The sequence below is a fragment of the Protomyctophum bolini genome (assembly GCF_963924005.1).
Source record: "Protomyctophum bolini genome assembly, chromosome: 8".
NCBI lineage: Eukaryota > Metazoa > Chordata > Actinopteri > Myctophiformes > Myctophidae > Protomyctophum > Protomyctophum bolini.
In genome coordinates this window covers 35,902,091-35,919,061 of record NC_137869.1, presented here as the reverse complement: position 1 = coordinate 35,919,061, position 16,971 = coordinate 35,902,091, and the positions used below count along the sequence as shown (strand labels likewise).

Below are 16,971 nucleotides of genomic sequence, written 5' to 3'. Positions count from 1 at the left end.
AGAATAATTTAATGTGGAACCATTGTGAAATGCATTAGTTGTTTCGGTACGACAACTAATGTGGGAACTCCACTGTATGACCTTCTATTTCCGGTTAAGCTCATGCTGTTGTCATAAAATAATATACCGGTAGACGTTTTTATTTCTTCTGAAACATATGATGTCCTTAATGAAGATCTGGATGCCTCGATCTCCGTTCTTACGGTAAACTTGTGTGAATGTCTTTGTTAACGGAAAACTCATACTTAGCATTATATTCCTATATTTCTGTGTAGCGTTTCTGTAGATCTTTAGAGTGAGTTAATTTAGTTGACAGATTTTATTTACACACATTGAACAGATTGAATGATGACCACTTTGTGGTAAGACCACTTTTTTAGAGGTTTGGCTTGTAAGTTACCTTGCCAATGCCATGATGTAATTCCAGTCCAAATGTGAACAAGAAATTTAAAAAAGTGATTAGAAATATTGATAATTCAAAATATGCTCCTCATAAACAGCTCTCAAAGTCACTCTTTTAGTACATAAACAAACAAAGATTCAGATAATATAGAGCATCACCAAAACTCATGTGGTTTTATTTTGTGTGTGTGTGTGTGTGTGTGTGTGTGTGTGTGTGTGTGTGTGTGTGTGTGTGTGTGAGAGTGTGAGTGTGAGTGAGAGAGAGAGATCTTTTTTCGCATGTAGCATGTGCAGCAGTTGTATCTGGTTTGACCGTAATGTAACCTTCTTCTGATGGTTTGATAATTCTTCGCTTTAACTCTTGGGTGCTTTTGCTGCTACTGTTATGACCTCAAGATCAATACCTCAAGGGGCGGCTGTGGCTCAGGAGGTAGAGCAGGTCGAATCCCGGCTCCTCCTGTCTACATGTCGAAGTGTCCTTGGGCAAGACACTGAACCCCAAATTGCTCCCGATGTGCTGGTGGGTTGGTACCTCACATGGCTTCCGCCGCAATCGGTGCATGAATGGGTGCCATGCATAAAGGTGCTATATAAATAATGCACCATTTACCATTTAATATAGCGTTGCCTTAATGTCTAATGTGTCCATGCAGGTGTGTCCATCATATCACAAGGAGGCAGACTGGATCCCTGTCATCATCACCACTCTCTCTCGCCCCACGCACATCTCAACCTGTGTCCCCCCCGTTCAAACCCTGTCCATCTGCCGTGGTCTGTGGTGCCTCTCTCTTCCACACACACGTTCCTCAGCATAATTCCAATAAGACGTCCGTGGTGCGCTACGGCAGGCAGAAATACGAGAGGCAGTATCCGGTCCTTTTGATCAGGACCGACGGTTCCACTATAAACATACGATACAAAAAACCAAGGCGGATACTTATGGTTAGTATATTAATATGTTCTATTTTTTGTTTTACTAAGCAAAAAGGCTTTACAAATTGTAACGTTCCAATGCAGAAAACACAATTAAATTGTTAATTGCAATCGTGTGTGTGTGCGCGCGTGTGTGTGCGAGACAGATGCCGGTAGACCTGTCCACTCTGCCGGATGAGGAGCGTAGAGCTCGTCAGAAGAAGAGAGAGGTGAAGAAGACAGTGAAAAAGGAAGAAGTCCACTACGAAGACGACTTCAAGACAGACGATTACAGCCAGTTCTGGAAGAGGAAATAACAGTTGGGAGGGAGGAGCAGGTGCTGCTTTCATGTATCTGTCTGGACTTTGATGCGGTCTGTCAAACATTTAGATTTTGAAGTGAGATTTTCAAACGGCAAACTCTGTGTTCTCTCCTGGAAGAAGACTTAAGCCATAGCTGTACTTCATTAACTTAATTAAGGTTTTCAATTTTCATCTTGTTATCATCAGATGTGGTGTTAATAAAACATCTGCTTGGACAATATGAATCTGATACTGTCTTCCGTTTCACGGCCACGTTATAGACTTTGTTCCTCAGAGATGGGAAATAAATACAATATATGTTCAATATTGAACTGAACTGCAATTATAAGTAACAGTCACTTGTTGACTTGTTTCATTGGCACAAATCACTAAAGTAAACTATAACCAGTAATTATTTACTTTATAATTTCAAAATCCTATATATTAACTGTAATTTTCCAGTTCAAGTGTGATTTCAGGGGTCACGGTTGCACAGTCTGTACTAGTGCTGTGTCGCCTCACCGTTAGAACGTCCTGGGTTCGATTCCCGCTGGTGGTGTGTTCTCTCCTCTGTGTCATCAGTGCCCATACCCGAGGCGGTGTTGGCGAAAGGGCCTTTCTGTGTGGAGTTTGCATGTTCTCCCCGTGTCCCCTAGGGTAGGTACCCTCACAAAAAAAATGCAGTAATCCTGGTCTCTAAACTACCTCCCCCTGGCCAGCCGGGGCACCCGATGGAGGGGAAAGGAACTGGTCAGTTCCTTCCACTCGCTACATCCGTTCGGGTAATCTCCCCCCTGTCAGGTGAAAAGATGCAGCTTGGACTCCTCATGCATAGAAGGAAGCATGAGGTCAGTCCACTGCCCTCCCCAGGTTGGCAGAGGAAGTGTAGCGTCCAGGTTTACATTAGATAATTGACACTGAGTGAAAATAATGGGTTGCAAAATCGTGGGAGTTTCAAATAAAACAGCGGTATGTTCGTAAAGGAGGTCGATAGACAGGAAAATATTATGGATTATTATACTGCTCCTGTCAATAGAGAACTCTATTCTCATAGTTATATATATAATATAGTTTCCATATGGAGGTCTCATTGCAAGATGGACACAAGGCTCTTGCAACATGTATTCCAAGAAGTACACATGTTGTTGTGAGGCAGTCTTAGAAGTTCATTTTGGGAAAGGTCATTGCACTGACTGTCATAGCATGCACTCGCTCATGGCTTTTAGATTCCACGTAACACACAATCTGCAACAACATTTATTGTACTGTGAATGTCATATTTCCATGAATGATTTTATGAATGAGTGGAAAGTTCAAACATTATGACATATTAAATAGTTATCCAAAGTCAGAGTGTGATCTGGCGATAACACGTAATCCAATGAATGGGATTAAGTCTTTATTACACAGTCATTTCCTTCAGGACTGTGAGTCTCTCCTTGTAATAGGGAAAGAAGTCAATAGAATGGATATTCCTTAATATGATGAAGGCCAGGGATCTGGAATTGGACAGTTCCATGTAATAGTGTGTAAATCAGGCCTCTGGAAGTGGGAGAGTTCCAGGATAAAGTGAATGGTTTCATGTCACCCTGCCAGCAAGGGCAGGATTTGATGCTGTCTCAGTCAGAAGGTACCATATACTGACCATTCTTTTATTCTTGAGGGCAGTGGCGGAAGGTTCCCCTAACGACAGTGGGTGCCCACCTTAGAGTAGCCTATATATTTTAAGGTGCCCACCCGCCCCGCAACTTATTAAATTCCTTGAATTATATTGAGATTTAATAGATAAAACATTTTTTAAGGACTCTTTGATGTTTGATGTTTACTAATTGTTCTCTTTGATGTTTAATTAGTTGGGTCACTATGACCTTAAGTGAGCCAGTGTGACCTTATGTGTGTTGAAGCACTTCTTTGATGATTGAGTGTTCAGCTCAGAGAGAGAGAGGCAGCAATCAGTTTGTTCTTTATAAGGAGAGTTTTTAGTTTGTGAGTCAGTTTGCAGCTTTCACAGAGTGAAGACTCTGTTGGACATAGAATACCTTGTTTTTGGACTTTCTCATTGAGGATACTTTTTGTTTATTATCTGCAACACAGGGCTGTTTTGGGCAGCCTTTTCTGTACAAGGATTTACAATAAACAGCTTAAAAGAGAAGAAGAAGCCCTTCTGCATTTTTACTGATGCACCACAGTGGTCGCCACTTTCCAAACCAGTGAAATAGTTTGTCCACATTACAAGAATGGTAGTAAAAATAAGAAGTGCCATGTATGGTCTGGTCTGTATTTTGCATGGACCATAGTCTCTGAGAGCTCTCGACTTTTGCAGAATAAATTCATTGATTCTCTCCACTCTACCCTTAAGTGGGAATATTTAACATTAATATTTAACTTCTCTCCGTATTTCCTGGTGATAATACGTGACTAATGAAACAGGTTTACTGACTTGTCTTGATAACATCACTGATTAATGATTGACAATTTAAGAGTTGACAGCACAGATTAACTCTCAGTCACCTGCAGAGAGATACCATGCAGAAACAACCATAACTTTCACTCACACACACACACACACTCCGCATTCACACCCAAACACAGGGATCGAGTCTCATACCCGCTTAAGTAAAGGAATAGTTAGAGAAAAAATTGTGTAAGACTAGTTGCAGCCAGGGCTGACGATACATAACAAGTCAACATCTGGAGGATCCTGAAGCCAGTTGAGATCTGGACTCAAGATGTCAGCCGCAGGTGTGTATCCTGTTTTCCAGTGTTTCCTGATTCTGTGCAGACAATGTTGCTTTAGTGCAGTAGTGTAGGCCTATTTATCCCTGTCGGCACATATTTTATTTATTTAACATTTCTATCATCAACCCATCTATTTCAAGATCAGCAGAACCAACCTCCAGTGTTTGAAAGCTTATTTTTTTCTCCCTATAGCTTTTACTCAACAATTGAAAAAAAGGCAAAATTGTTCCTTGTATTGATGTGGCTGAATACTGAACGATCAATATGACAATTGTTGCGTTAAGTACTATACTGGGTTAACAAAATAATAATGAATGCTAGTTGCCTGATCAAAGCAACGTATGTATAAATGCACCAAGTCTCTGTGTGTACTGTAATCCGCGTAACTCGAGAACTCGCCCCACCGACTTCAAATTGAACCCCCCCACAGGGAGTGCAGTGCGTGGTGTCGAGTCTGTTGGATAGCCGGTTATAGCCGGTTGTCCAGAACCAGCACAAAAGCCTCTGCCCGGGTTCTGGGCCTGATCACCGCTATATATGGAGTGCATGCTGGCCTGTTCTGACATCATGCATAGACTCATGCCTGACAAAGAACTCCATATGTGGGCATAAAAGGGACACAGACATAATAACTGTGTGGGTCATGCATTTACAATTAACCCTAACCAAGTAGGCCAGTGCCCAACCAACGGGCACCGCTCTAGTTGCTTTAAATGTGCTATATTTTGTCCATAGTCAGGCTCAGCGTCCCCACTGTCCTGCCCCCTACGGCACCCCCAAGCAGCACTTTCAGACTGGAAGCGGCTGACATTGCTGTGGTTGTGATCTACTTTGTCTTTGTCATGGTGGTTGGCATCTGGGTAAGATCTCACTTCAAAAGATCGATGTTGTCACAGTATTAGTAGAAGTCATAGTAGCAAATCTGATCTTCAGTGGTGTAAAGTAACTTAAAGTAGCCTACATTTACTCAAGTAAATTGTACTTAAGTACATTTTTAGGTATTTTTACTTAGTACCATATTGTGCCGAATATGAGACAACTTATTATAAGACAACCCCCATTTTTCAAGACTCAAGTGGAAAAAGTACATTGAAGACCAAATAGTCTAGTCCCCGATTATAATACGACCACGTTTTCTAGGATATTTCCATGGGAATAAAAACATATAGTCTTATATTCAGCACAATTAATAGGATATTTCCAATTTACTATACTGTTACTTAAGTTCTACTCCATACATCTCAGAGGCAACTATTGTACTTTTTCTCCACTACAATTATTTGCAAACTTACTAGTTACTTTGTATTTGTAAATAGAATTGTATACATTAGAAAACTTGTGAAATGGGACATTCTGCATAATGACTTATTTTACTTTTGTACTTTAAGTACATTTTGATACCAATACTTTTGTACTTTTACTACATTTCCTGTCAGGAGAGGATGAAGAATGTGTCTGTGTCTATGTCTGTGTGATCATTATGCTATTTGCTCCAATGAAATGATTAATCTGTTATTTTGTATTTCTTATTCTAGGACCCCTTATAACTTTGCCATGAAATTGCTATAAACAATAATTAAAAAATGTGTTGTTTAATATTTTGTGTTCAATATTATATTATTGTCATCATGGGTATTTGGATGTGTCATTCACCCATTAAATAATAACCTTATTATGGCATCATATTTATCTTTAATTAATTTCTCCTCCAGTCATCAGTGCGAGCCAATCGCAGCACAGTGAGTGGATACTTCCTGGCTGGCCGTTCAATGAGCTGGTGGCCTGTAAGTATGATTGATTGATTGATTAAATACTTTATTAGACCGAAATGTAAAACAGGAACAGAGTACAGTGAGTCCTATATGTATTCAATTCATAAACATGACGTGAAAAATAACAACAAAATTCAATATCATCACAAAAAATTATAATAGGTCGCCGATTACTATGAAAACCTACAAAACCTTGACAGGTTTTGTAGTCCATCCGTCCGTCAGTCGATCCGTCACGCCTCCATATATGGTTAAAGTCCAATATCTTAACCACTAGTCACTAGACCAAAGGAATATCCCTACTGTATTAGACTTTTTAAGAAACCAGGCTGAGGCAGTGAGTCACTCTGCTACATTCACCCCCCTTTTGACCTCCTCAATCAAACCCGGGTCTCCCGCGTGAAAAGCCAACATCTTAACCACTAAGCCAAAGGCAATTGCCTATGGCTCTAGGGAGATATTAGACTTGTGAGGGCATCAGACTGAGGCTGTGAGCCACTCTGCTACATATATGGGAGGCAGTGGTTCAGGGGTAGACTAGAGTGGCCACATGGCAACCGGAAGGTTCCGAGTTCGATCCCGGGCTCCCCCAGACAGAGTTAGTCTCTGTCTGGGGGAGCCCGGGATGGAACTGGGAACCTTCCGGTGTCGAAGTGTCCTTGAGCAAGACTCTGAACCCCCGATGTGCATGATGGTGCCTTGCATGGTTTCCTCCGCCATCGGTGTGTCAGTGAATGGGTGAATGTAATGCACAATCTACGTAAAGCACTTTGGATATAGGCGCTATATAAATGCACCATTATTATATCCACAGATTGGAGCTTCATTGATGTCCAGTAATGTTGGAAGCGGTCTGTTCATTGGACTGGCTGGCACAGGAGCAGCAGGAGGAATTGCAGTTGGCGGCTTTGAGTGGAATGTAGGAAACACTACGTATATAATATGCACGTGCGTGCGTACGACTTTTTCTGACCTTATAGCCTCCATCTAAACAAGGGTTGGTGAGGAATAGGATTCAGCTGAGACAGACACATGTGCGCTCGTGCAGAGAACATGACACCAGGTGGTCTTGCACGACACATTCTAGTTTATTACAGCCAACATAGAAATATATAATTATACAGTATTGGACAGTGGATACATGACGTGCCTGGAAGATCTGTAAATAAGGATAAGAAGAACAGACTTTCAGTCTCTGATAAAGTAGTTGATGGTCATCATACTGTGTCGTGTGTAAGTATTGGAGTGTGTGTACTGCAGTGTACTGTAGAACTGTAGGCCTATTATGTTATTTACTGCGTGTGTACATTCCTGCAGGCAGCGTGGGTTCTGGTGGCTCTGGGGTGGATATTTGTGCCCGTCTACATCTCCTCTGGCGTGGTGACCATGCCAGAATACCTCGCCAAACGCTTTGGAGGCCAGAGGATACGGATCTACATGTCCGTTCTCTCTCTAATACTCTACATCTTTACCAAGATATCTGTAAGCCACACAAACCACAAAAACACAACATAAACAAGAACTCTGTGTGTGTGTGTGTGTGTGTGTGTGTGTGTGTATGTGTGTGTGTGTGTGTGTGTGTGTGTGTGTGTGTGTGTGTGTGTGTGTGTGTGTGTGTGTGTGTGTGTGATAGTGCGATAGTGCGTGCGTGCGTGCGAATCCCGGCTCCTCCTGTCTACATGTCAAAGTGTCCTTGGGCAAGACACTGAACCCCAAATTGCTCCCGATGTGCTGGTTGGTACCTTGCATCATGGCTTCTGCCGCAATCAGTGTATGAATGTGTGGGTGAATGTAATGCACTATATGTAAAGCGCCTTGGATAAAGGCGTTATATAAATGCACCATTTACAATTTATGAATACCGTCATGGAACGCAAACCTGTACACTGCCTGCTGTGTGTTGTTTTTTGTCCAGACAGATATCTTCTCTGGAGCGTTGTTCATCCAGATATCGTTAGGCTGGGACCTGTACTTGTCTACTGGCATACTGCTGGTGGTCACTGCTGCTTACACTGTGGCAGGTACAATGCCGTGCTCAAAACAATGGGTTGCAATGCACACATCCGGTTCTTTGCTGGTGCTGGTTGACACGAAATGACAGTTTAAAAGAGCTAAATTCAAGTAAAAACAGCATTGCTCATCAGTGTTTTGTTTTTAAAACACAGACATGACACTAGGGTACACAACGTTTCTGTCATTTGGCCTTCATCGTTTAGGTACATACAATACCAACCATGCACAGACACTGCCTCTGCATTAAGCAATGTCACAATGTTTTATGTATTTGACATTGCATTAGTACCAGGCCTATCTGTTGTTTTGCGATAATAGTGGTGGATAGTATACCTTTACATTTTCAAATTTTTGACCTTTAAACCCAAATCACAACGTTTGATTATTGACGATATTGTGCAATAGCTTTTGTATTGCATTTTGGCTATTTCTTTAATTGTATTGCGTATCATTTGTATTGGTACAATGCAGAGGAGCCGAAACCCAATTGCTCTACCTTGTGTTTTTCTTGTACGTGTGTGCGTGCGTGCGTGCGTGCGTGCGTGTGTAGGTGGTCTGACAGCAGTGATCTACACTGACGCCCTGCAGACTGTTATAATGGTGGTAGGAGCCTTCACACTCATGTTCATAGGTAGGTAACTCAATGCCATTGATACATTTTGGGGTAGCTCAGTAATACCTTAACCCATTCTGTACTGGAACCCCTTTTGGTGTTAAGCATTATGTTATACTTTAGCTATTGAAAAATAGCAGACCTACAAGCTCATAATCGCAAAAATGTGCATGGCGCAAATCTTTGATTATAAATTATTCCAGTGCGAACGTTTTCAACTCAAATCTTTGCTTCTTGGGTGTCCCTGGAACAACATATGTTGAGATGGGGGTCGGTGGCCATAATTACATGGTTTCTGGGGTCCTTGACATGAAATAGTTTGAGAACCACTGATATAGAAACATGGGTTTTTCTGAAAACTGTCAGGATTTAGAAGCCTTTTTTAAATCAGCCTCAGGTCTAAATGGGTGACATTCTTCCTTGGGCAAAGAGCTGATCCAGTAGTATTAACATATGGTACTAAATTAAATATGTTCATGTAAATTTTCTCTTATAAGACGACTAACTACTCTACTGTATACACATATAGGTAGGATAATGTGTGTGTGTGTGTGTGTGTGTGTGTGTGTGTGTGTGTGTGTGTGTGTGTGTGTGTGTGTCTTCTTCCCAGCCTTTGACGAGGTGGGTTGGTACGAGGGTCTCCTGGACCGCTATCCCTCGGCCGTTCCCTCGGTAACGGTTCCAAACACGACCTGTCACGTGCCGCGTGCCGACGCCTTCCATTTGCTAAGACACCCCGTCACGGGAGATTTACCCTGGCCCGGTTTGATATTTGGTCTCACTGTGCTATCCACATGGGTCTGGTGCATGGATCAGGTATTCACCATCACCACCATCATCATCATCATTATAATCACCATACTGATCATCGTCATTATCATCATCATTATTCACGAGGAAAGACCACATACTTTATATAAAAAGTTGAAGTGGAGATGACTTGAGTAGAGTGAAATGTCTATTAAGGTGGATTTTTCTGAAACAAAGATTTTGCAGATAGAAAGAGGATAATTCAAGCTTTCCGTACAGCTACAATGTTGGTGAGTTTAACGTTGTTTAATATAATAAGATAGGACTTTTCTGTTTGGATGTATGGGCTGTCAAGGCCAGAACGTTTTTTTTGTTTTTGCTACTTAGTAGGCGTTCCTGCATAACTTCCGGGTACGATGATGTCACTCCACAGCCGGCTGCAGATTTTTGATGGGGGAAAATGTTTTATGTCATATTGCGTTGTTAAATCAAACAGGCAGTGCCAGTTGTAGGACAGAATTATTTTTGGTGGCCCCCCACCAGGGTCGTAGCCAGGCTTCATAAATTACTGAGGGAATCCTAGCCCTGCCCCGTCGGGGGGGGGGGGGGTATCCCCCCTGGGCTGCGATGAAAATGCTGGTGCACTTTGAGATACAAATTAAGAGGCTAGATCTATAAAGAACTACACACATCATATTAGATTATTATCATCTTTACTGTACTATTATTGCCATTTGTCAACTTCAGCACGAGAGAACACCAGTACAAAACAAAACATTGAATAGGGCAGGGGTTTGCAACTTTGATGATAGAGAGGGCCACTGTATTTCACACTCACTCCAGAGTATGGAGTGAGTGTATGGAGTACAATGCATATAGTCAAAAAATAGCTGATCTACAAGCTCAAAACACGATGCAGTGCGATGCATTTTGAGCTTGATGATTTGCTTTTTTTGCTATTTTTTGGTTGGAATCCTGAATTATTTTAGCTCTTTTTTAATTGGAATCCTGAAAAGTAAAAATGTATTTAATTTCAAATATATTTATATATTCTTATGTTAACTTTATGAACTTGAATGCAAATACATAAAAAAGACTATAGTACTAGTCATTAAGCGGTCTGGAGTTTTCTCTGGGGTTTGGAAGCTGTTGCAATGAAAACAGGCAAAACAGTGAAAACAGTGACATCTGCTGGCAAATCCCATTGACATAATGGAATTTGCAGGCTGTGACATCACAAACAGCAGGAAAATCAGGGCACTTGTTTGAGCCAGAAAACCCCAGACCACAGAAAATCTACTGAATGTTAAAACAAAAATTAAGAAAATATAATAATAATAATGTCTCTGACACTCCTCTATATATCTGCGGCCTCTGTCTCCAGGTTATTGTCCAGAGGTCTCTGTCAGCCAGGTCTCTCTCTCATGCCAAAGGAGGAAGTGTTTTGGGTGCATATCTCAAACTGCTGCCAATGTTCTTCATCGTCATGCCAGGCATGATTAGCCGTGCACTGTTTCCAGGTGAGGAATAAGTACAGTATATTTTTTGAAGTGTGACTGGAATGGTCTTTTAGGATGTATTCACACTGAGGGACTTAAATCCGGTCCAGTTCAGTTGGTTTGATTTAGTGTAAACACTGTGTGAGGTACCGGGGATCAACATCCGTACCTAGGTCCACTTGGAAAAGGTGGTCTTTAATACTATTGGTGCAATTCTATCTATTCTAATACTATCTAAGGGCTAATTATACACGTGAATGAAAATATATAAATGTACCACGCATTTGTGTGTGTGTGTGTGTGTGTGTGTGTGTGTGTGTGTGTGTGTGTGTGTGTGTGTGTGTGTGTGTGTGTGTGTGTGTGTGTGTGTGTGTGTGTGTGTGTGCGTGCGTGCGTGCGTGCGTGCGTGCGTGCGTGCGTGCGTGCGTGCGTGCGTGCATAGATGAGGTAGGTTGTGTGGACCCAGCAATCTGTCAGAGTGTTTGTGGGGCATCAGTAGGCTGCTCCAACATCGCCTACCCTAAACTAGTGGTGCAGTTAATGCCTGTGGGTAAGACACACTCTCTCTCTCACTCACACACACACGCAATTAATTGTCACATTTGAAAAACCATGCTTTAGATGCTGTAATCCTGCTTCGTTGCCGTTGCTAAGTAACAACCCTGTTACTTAGTAACATGATGGCATTTTAAAGTATTCTACATTATTTGAGTGTGAGCAAAGTGGAATGTGAACAGTGGTTCCGGGTGGGTTCCATAATTATCTGTACTCTGACATGGAAAAGTCAATTCTTCTTCACTGGATTTCTCTTTTTCTCCATTATGCTTATTTTATTGTCTCTTTTCCACTGCAAGAACTATCCAAACTGTGCCGTGCTGTCTAGTGTATTTCATAGGTTCTGGATTAGTTTGGCTCGGTTTCAGATACGGTTATCAGATACGGTTCTCAGAATCTAATTTGGGTCAAGCTCAGGAGGTTTTACCACTAGTAACGCAGAACTCAGAATGTACAGTATATATACTTTCAGATCTTTTCTAAAATAGAAAAAATAGAAGATCTACAAGCTCACATGTACCGTGAGGCGACATGTTGAGAGCAATATAGATCTTCTACTTTCACTTGTTCCTTTTGATGACGTACCATATTCACCTTCAGGAGTGGTTCTGGTTATAATGTATAATAATATAATAAATGTAAAGAAATAAATACAATAAACTATCACAGAACATCACGAGTTCTGAGGATCTTGGTTTTCTCTTCACTGTGGAAAAGAGCCATAGGGCTGTATTTTGCGTGTCTTAAGTAACAGGTGTTATTACTTAACTTAAGACCTGGAGGCGTGATCAATGCCATTTGGCTATTCTGAGTGTCCAAAGAGCATTGACCACGCCTCCAGGTCTTAAGTTAAGTAATAAGACCTGGTACTTAAGACAAAGCAAAATACAGCATAGTGTTGCTGTTGTTGTTAGGCCTGTCACAATTATTACATAATCCTCTAAATCGCAATTGTTTGAGATAATCACAATAGTTTTTTTGCATAATCGTCATAATCATTTCCATGTTGGATTTTCAAAAAATAGTGGAAACAGCAGATCTAGCTCAAAACCCATCACAATGTCATGCTTTTTGAGCTCGTAGATCGTAAATCATCAATCGTAATTATTTGTGTGACAATCAGTCGTCAAGTGAAATGTGTAACGGTGACAGCGCTAGTTGTTGTTCTCTCCGCAGGGCTGCGAGGTCTGATGATAGCGGTGATGCTAGCTGCTCTGATGTCCTCTTTGACCTCTATCTTTAACAGCAGCTCTACTCTGTTTACACTGGACCTTTACAAAAGAGCAAGACCCAAAGCTACCGAGAGAGAGCTCATGGTGGTGGGAAGGTAAATGCACACACGCACATGCAGCGTTGATTTCGCCGACTAAAACTATGACGAAAAATGTTCGTCGACTACCTTTTTTTCACAGAGAGAAACTGAATTAAAACTATGCTATGGTGACTAAAATATCTATGACTACTGACAGTTTTGTCAACAAATAAAAACTAGACTTGATTGATTGAAACTTGTATTCACAGTTTGTAGAATGGGTGCAGTTCAAAAGAAAGGTCAATACAAATACGGGGTCCTCCATTTTCAATTCATCAGAACATTTAAAGACGTACAAATATACACTTCAATGAAAACACTCTGAAAATAGCAGATTGGCTATTTTCAGCATAGGCTACAACCAAGTGTAAAATCAGGCATTACAACGCCATCGAGGCCTGCCAAAATACATTTTAGTTGACAAAAGCAACAGTAGATTTAGTCGATTACAATCTTATGATATTTAGTCGACTGAAACTAGACTGAAATTAAAACATTTCAGATGACAAAAATGTGACTAAAATTAAACATTGCGTACACGACCAAACGCACACATGGACACGCACAAAAAACGGTACGTATAAAAGATGCTTTGACATCAGTAAGAGGAGTTTTACATACAAAGAAAATGCAGGAGATCATGTGGTTTCGCTTTTAGGTTGGAGTAGGAAAAACATGGACAATATAATCATTTGGGACACACCCAAATCAATTTGGGGGTAAAAATCTCTGGAGCTTAAGTTCTAGATTAATACGAGTACACAGTAGATCATCACGAGTACACCTTATCTCATGGTTAGAAAATTGGTAATAATAATAATCATGTGTGTTTTCAGGATATTCATCTTGGTGTTGGTGTGCATTAGTCTATTGTGGATTCCAGTTATCCAGTCATCCAACAGTGGGCAACTCTTTGATTACATCCAGTCAGTGACCAGCTTCCTAGCCCCACCCATCACGTCCGTATTTCTACTGGCAATCTTCTGGCCACGTGCCAACGAGCAGGTCTCACACACATATATTGTTGCGAATGCAGTGAGCACTTACTATGAGACCTAGCAGATCATGTCTGTCTGTCTGTCTGTGTGTGTGTCTGTCTGTCTGTCCCGCTATACGTCCAAATATGGAGTGTACGTCCAAATATGGAGTGTGTTGCATCAATCACAAACAAATCACTCAGCTCCATATATGGGCACAAAAGGGGCCAGGTCCACATATACAGTAACAGCGGGACAGACACACAGACATGATCTGCAGCTGCGTTCGCTTCCCGCGTTTGCGCGTCTTACTGGTACATACTGTATATACGGTCATTTATCGTAAAATGCATAACTTGGTATGATCCACCATATCTGTACACACAAACCACAAAAACACAACATAAACAAGAACTCTGTGTGTGTGTGTGTGTGTGTGTGTGTGTGTGTGTGTGTGTGTGTGTGTGTGTGTGTGTGTGTGTGTGTGTGTGTGTGTGTGTGTGTGTGTGTGTGTGTGTGTGTGTGTGTGTGCGTGCGTGCGTGCATGCGTACGTGGCTGCGTGCAGTGGTGCGTGCGTGTGTGCGTACAGTGGTGCGTGTGTGTGTGCGTGCAGTGGTGCGTGCGTGTGTGCGTACAGTGGTGCGTGTGTGCGTGTGTGCGTGCGTGCAGTGGTGCATGCAGTGGTGTGTGCGTGCGTGCGTGCAGTGGTGCGTGCGTGCGTGCAGTGGTGCGTGCGTGCGTGCTTCAGTACAATTTTGAGTTATTTGTACTTTACTTGAGTATGTACAATTTCCAAAACTTTTACTTCACCTCCACTACATCTCAGGGCAAATGTGCTTACTCCATGCACTACATTTATTTGAAAACGTATAGAAAACGTTAGGGTTTAGTTAACTATAGAATCTTGCGTTTTTCACTCAAAATCCCCATACATGGGGAGTTTTTTGTCACTCAAAATCCCCATACATGGGGAAAGCCCCCATATATTGTGCCCAGGTCTCGTGACATCACTATGACATCATCAGGAATGATACTACATCAGGGATCATAGTAAATGCGACCTGCTGTCGCAATTTAGCCCATATATGGAGATCCCTGATGTCATCAATATTAGTATATGGATATATGTCAGAACCTGTTCTAACATTCCATATTGATCCTTCCCCATCCATCCTTCCTCTTCGATGTCTCCCTTTTGACTGATACCTGTCCATTTAAACTCTAGACGGGCCTGCCCCAAAGTTATTTGTGCAGCCACGCCCGGCAGCTAGCAAAAACTAGAGGCCTGAAAATTAAGGCCTGGGTATATACAGGGTTTCATCAAACCCTGTATATTCAATACACTGCCCCCGCTGCCACCCTTAGATCTCCATATATGGAGCTGACCTGTTCTGACATTCCATATCTTGATCTGACCTTATCACACCCTGTACACTCAAGATACACTCCATATATGGTGCAGTGCACGCGATCTCGCCCACAGGCGGAGTATAGTTCTACATTGCAGAACTACTATGCAGCCATAGTAGCCGATGTTCACTACCTGTACTTTGCTCTCATCCTATTGGCTGTCACTTGCCTCGTCATTGTTGCCGTCAGCTTGGCCACGCCCCCGATACCTAAAGATCATGTGAGCATTAAAGCACATTAATCACGCACGTCGCACAAACACACACACACACACACACACACACACACACACACACACACATTTGAATCTTCTAAATGGCTCAATTTAAATATTTTCTCGTCTGAACATTCTACCTCCGTCCGTCTCTTCCACAGCTGTACAGGTTAACCTGGTGGTCAAGGCATAGCCGGGAACCTCGCGTTGACCTCCCCGATCCCTGGAGCGACAGTGAGCCCGCTGCGAGCTCTTCTAAGAGCGCCTCTGTCTCGGACGCCGACGCCGCAGCGGTGTCGTGGTGGCGCAGAGCAGCTCTGTGGTTCTGCGGCCTGAGCAGCTCCACCTCTGGCTCCGTCCCTGTCCTGAGCCCCGAGGAGCAGGCACTGCAGGCCATCAAACTGACCTCCCTCCACGAGAGGGCAGTGTGGAGGAACGTCTGTGACGCTCATGCGATAATATTATTGGCTGTTAATGTGTTTCTATGGGGATACTTCTCCTGATATTTGGGTTTCGGGTATAGCAGAACGTCAATGAGTTTGCTTTGGCAGAAATTATAATAGCCACCTACAAAATTCTTGTCTGTTGATCTAGATATATATTCCCTAAATACTGATCAATTATAACTCATGAGTCATTACCTATAGCCTGCAGTGCACTTTTAGCCAAGTTCTACTTACATCTGATTATATAATAACGTTAAAGTGTGCTTGACAATATGGTGGGATTCAACAAACAGCAATACAGTATGTGTATATGTGAATCAACCACTACTCTAATCAGTTTTGACCGCATGTATACTTCTTTGATTATTATAGCTACAGTATTTGGATGTACTAAATGTCAAAATAATTGAGAATTGGTAGTGTGAACTAAATATATTTAGTTGGTGTGCCACTCAATTATTTACTTAGCAATTATCTGTTAATTCTCAGATTCATTATTTTTTTACTTTATAAACGTAAGCCATGTTTTATACTTCATTGCACAATATGGTATTGTGCCAAAATAGTGAAAATAGCACATCTACAAGCTTGCAATTTGACTCTTTATGTTTTTTACTTTTCCCAGGAGCTGAACAAAATAGGATCACTTATGATTCAATTATTTGATTCAATTATCAACTATCACACATTATCTATTAACTGTTAATGCACAGGCTACTTACTTATAGGCAACAATGTATTAATTAAGCACTATGTCGATGTGGTTCTTTTTAAGCCTGTGGGAGCATTCTCTCTAGTACAAATATGATTAAACTAAGCATTCGCAGTTAGCTGTGTTTATCATTATGCATTGTATTCATTTTTTTGTAACTGAAATCTAATTAGATTATAGCCTATGATATGAATGTTGTTTTGGAGTAGGGAGTTATTTATTTATTGTCACCTTTTTTAATTTAGAAAATAACCCGTGTGGGATCAGCAGAGAGCATTGACTTGTACTTTTTATGCAAGCTGTTATAGCATAATCACCAGAGATCATAAACATATGATGAAT

The 16,971-nt window shown here is 41.6% G+C and overlaps 2 protein-coding genes across 2 annotated transcripts; both read left to right on the top strand.

Moving 5' to 3' along the window:
- Positions 1-67: 67 nt before the first annotated feature.
- On the top strand, positions 68-1,855 carry mrpl55 (mitochondrial ribosomal protein L55). Its single transcript, XM_080769556.1, has 3 exons — positions 68-204; positions 1,056-1,344; positions 1,482-1,855. Exons 1-3 carry the CDS (start codon positions 158-160, stop codon positions 1,629-1,631), a joined length of 486 nt encoding a protein of 161 aa, XP_080625682.1. The 5' UTR covers positions 68-157; the 3' UTR covers positions 1,632-1,855.
- A 2,490-nt stretch (positions 1,856-4,345) lies between these two features.
- slc5a9 (solute carrier family 5 member 9) lies at positions 4,346-15,974 on the top strand (the record flags this gene model as incomplete). Its single annotated transcript, XM_080770535.1, has 14 exons — positions 4,346-4,358; positions 5,091-5,215; positions 6,068-6,139; positions 6,942-7,046; positions 7,445-7,609; positions 8,043-8,148; positions 8,691-8,771; positions 9,364-9,569; positions 10,888-11,023; positions 11,445-11,552; positions 12,734-12,884; positions 13,706-13,874; positions 15,331-15,477; positions 15,633-15,974. 14 exons carry the CDS (start codon positions 4,346-4,348, stop codon positions 15,972-15,974), a joined length of 1,926 nt encoding a protein of 641 aa, XP_080626661.1.
- Between the last annotated feature and the right edge of the window lie 997 nt (positions 15,975-16,971).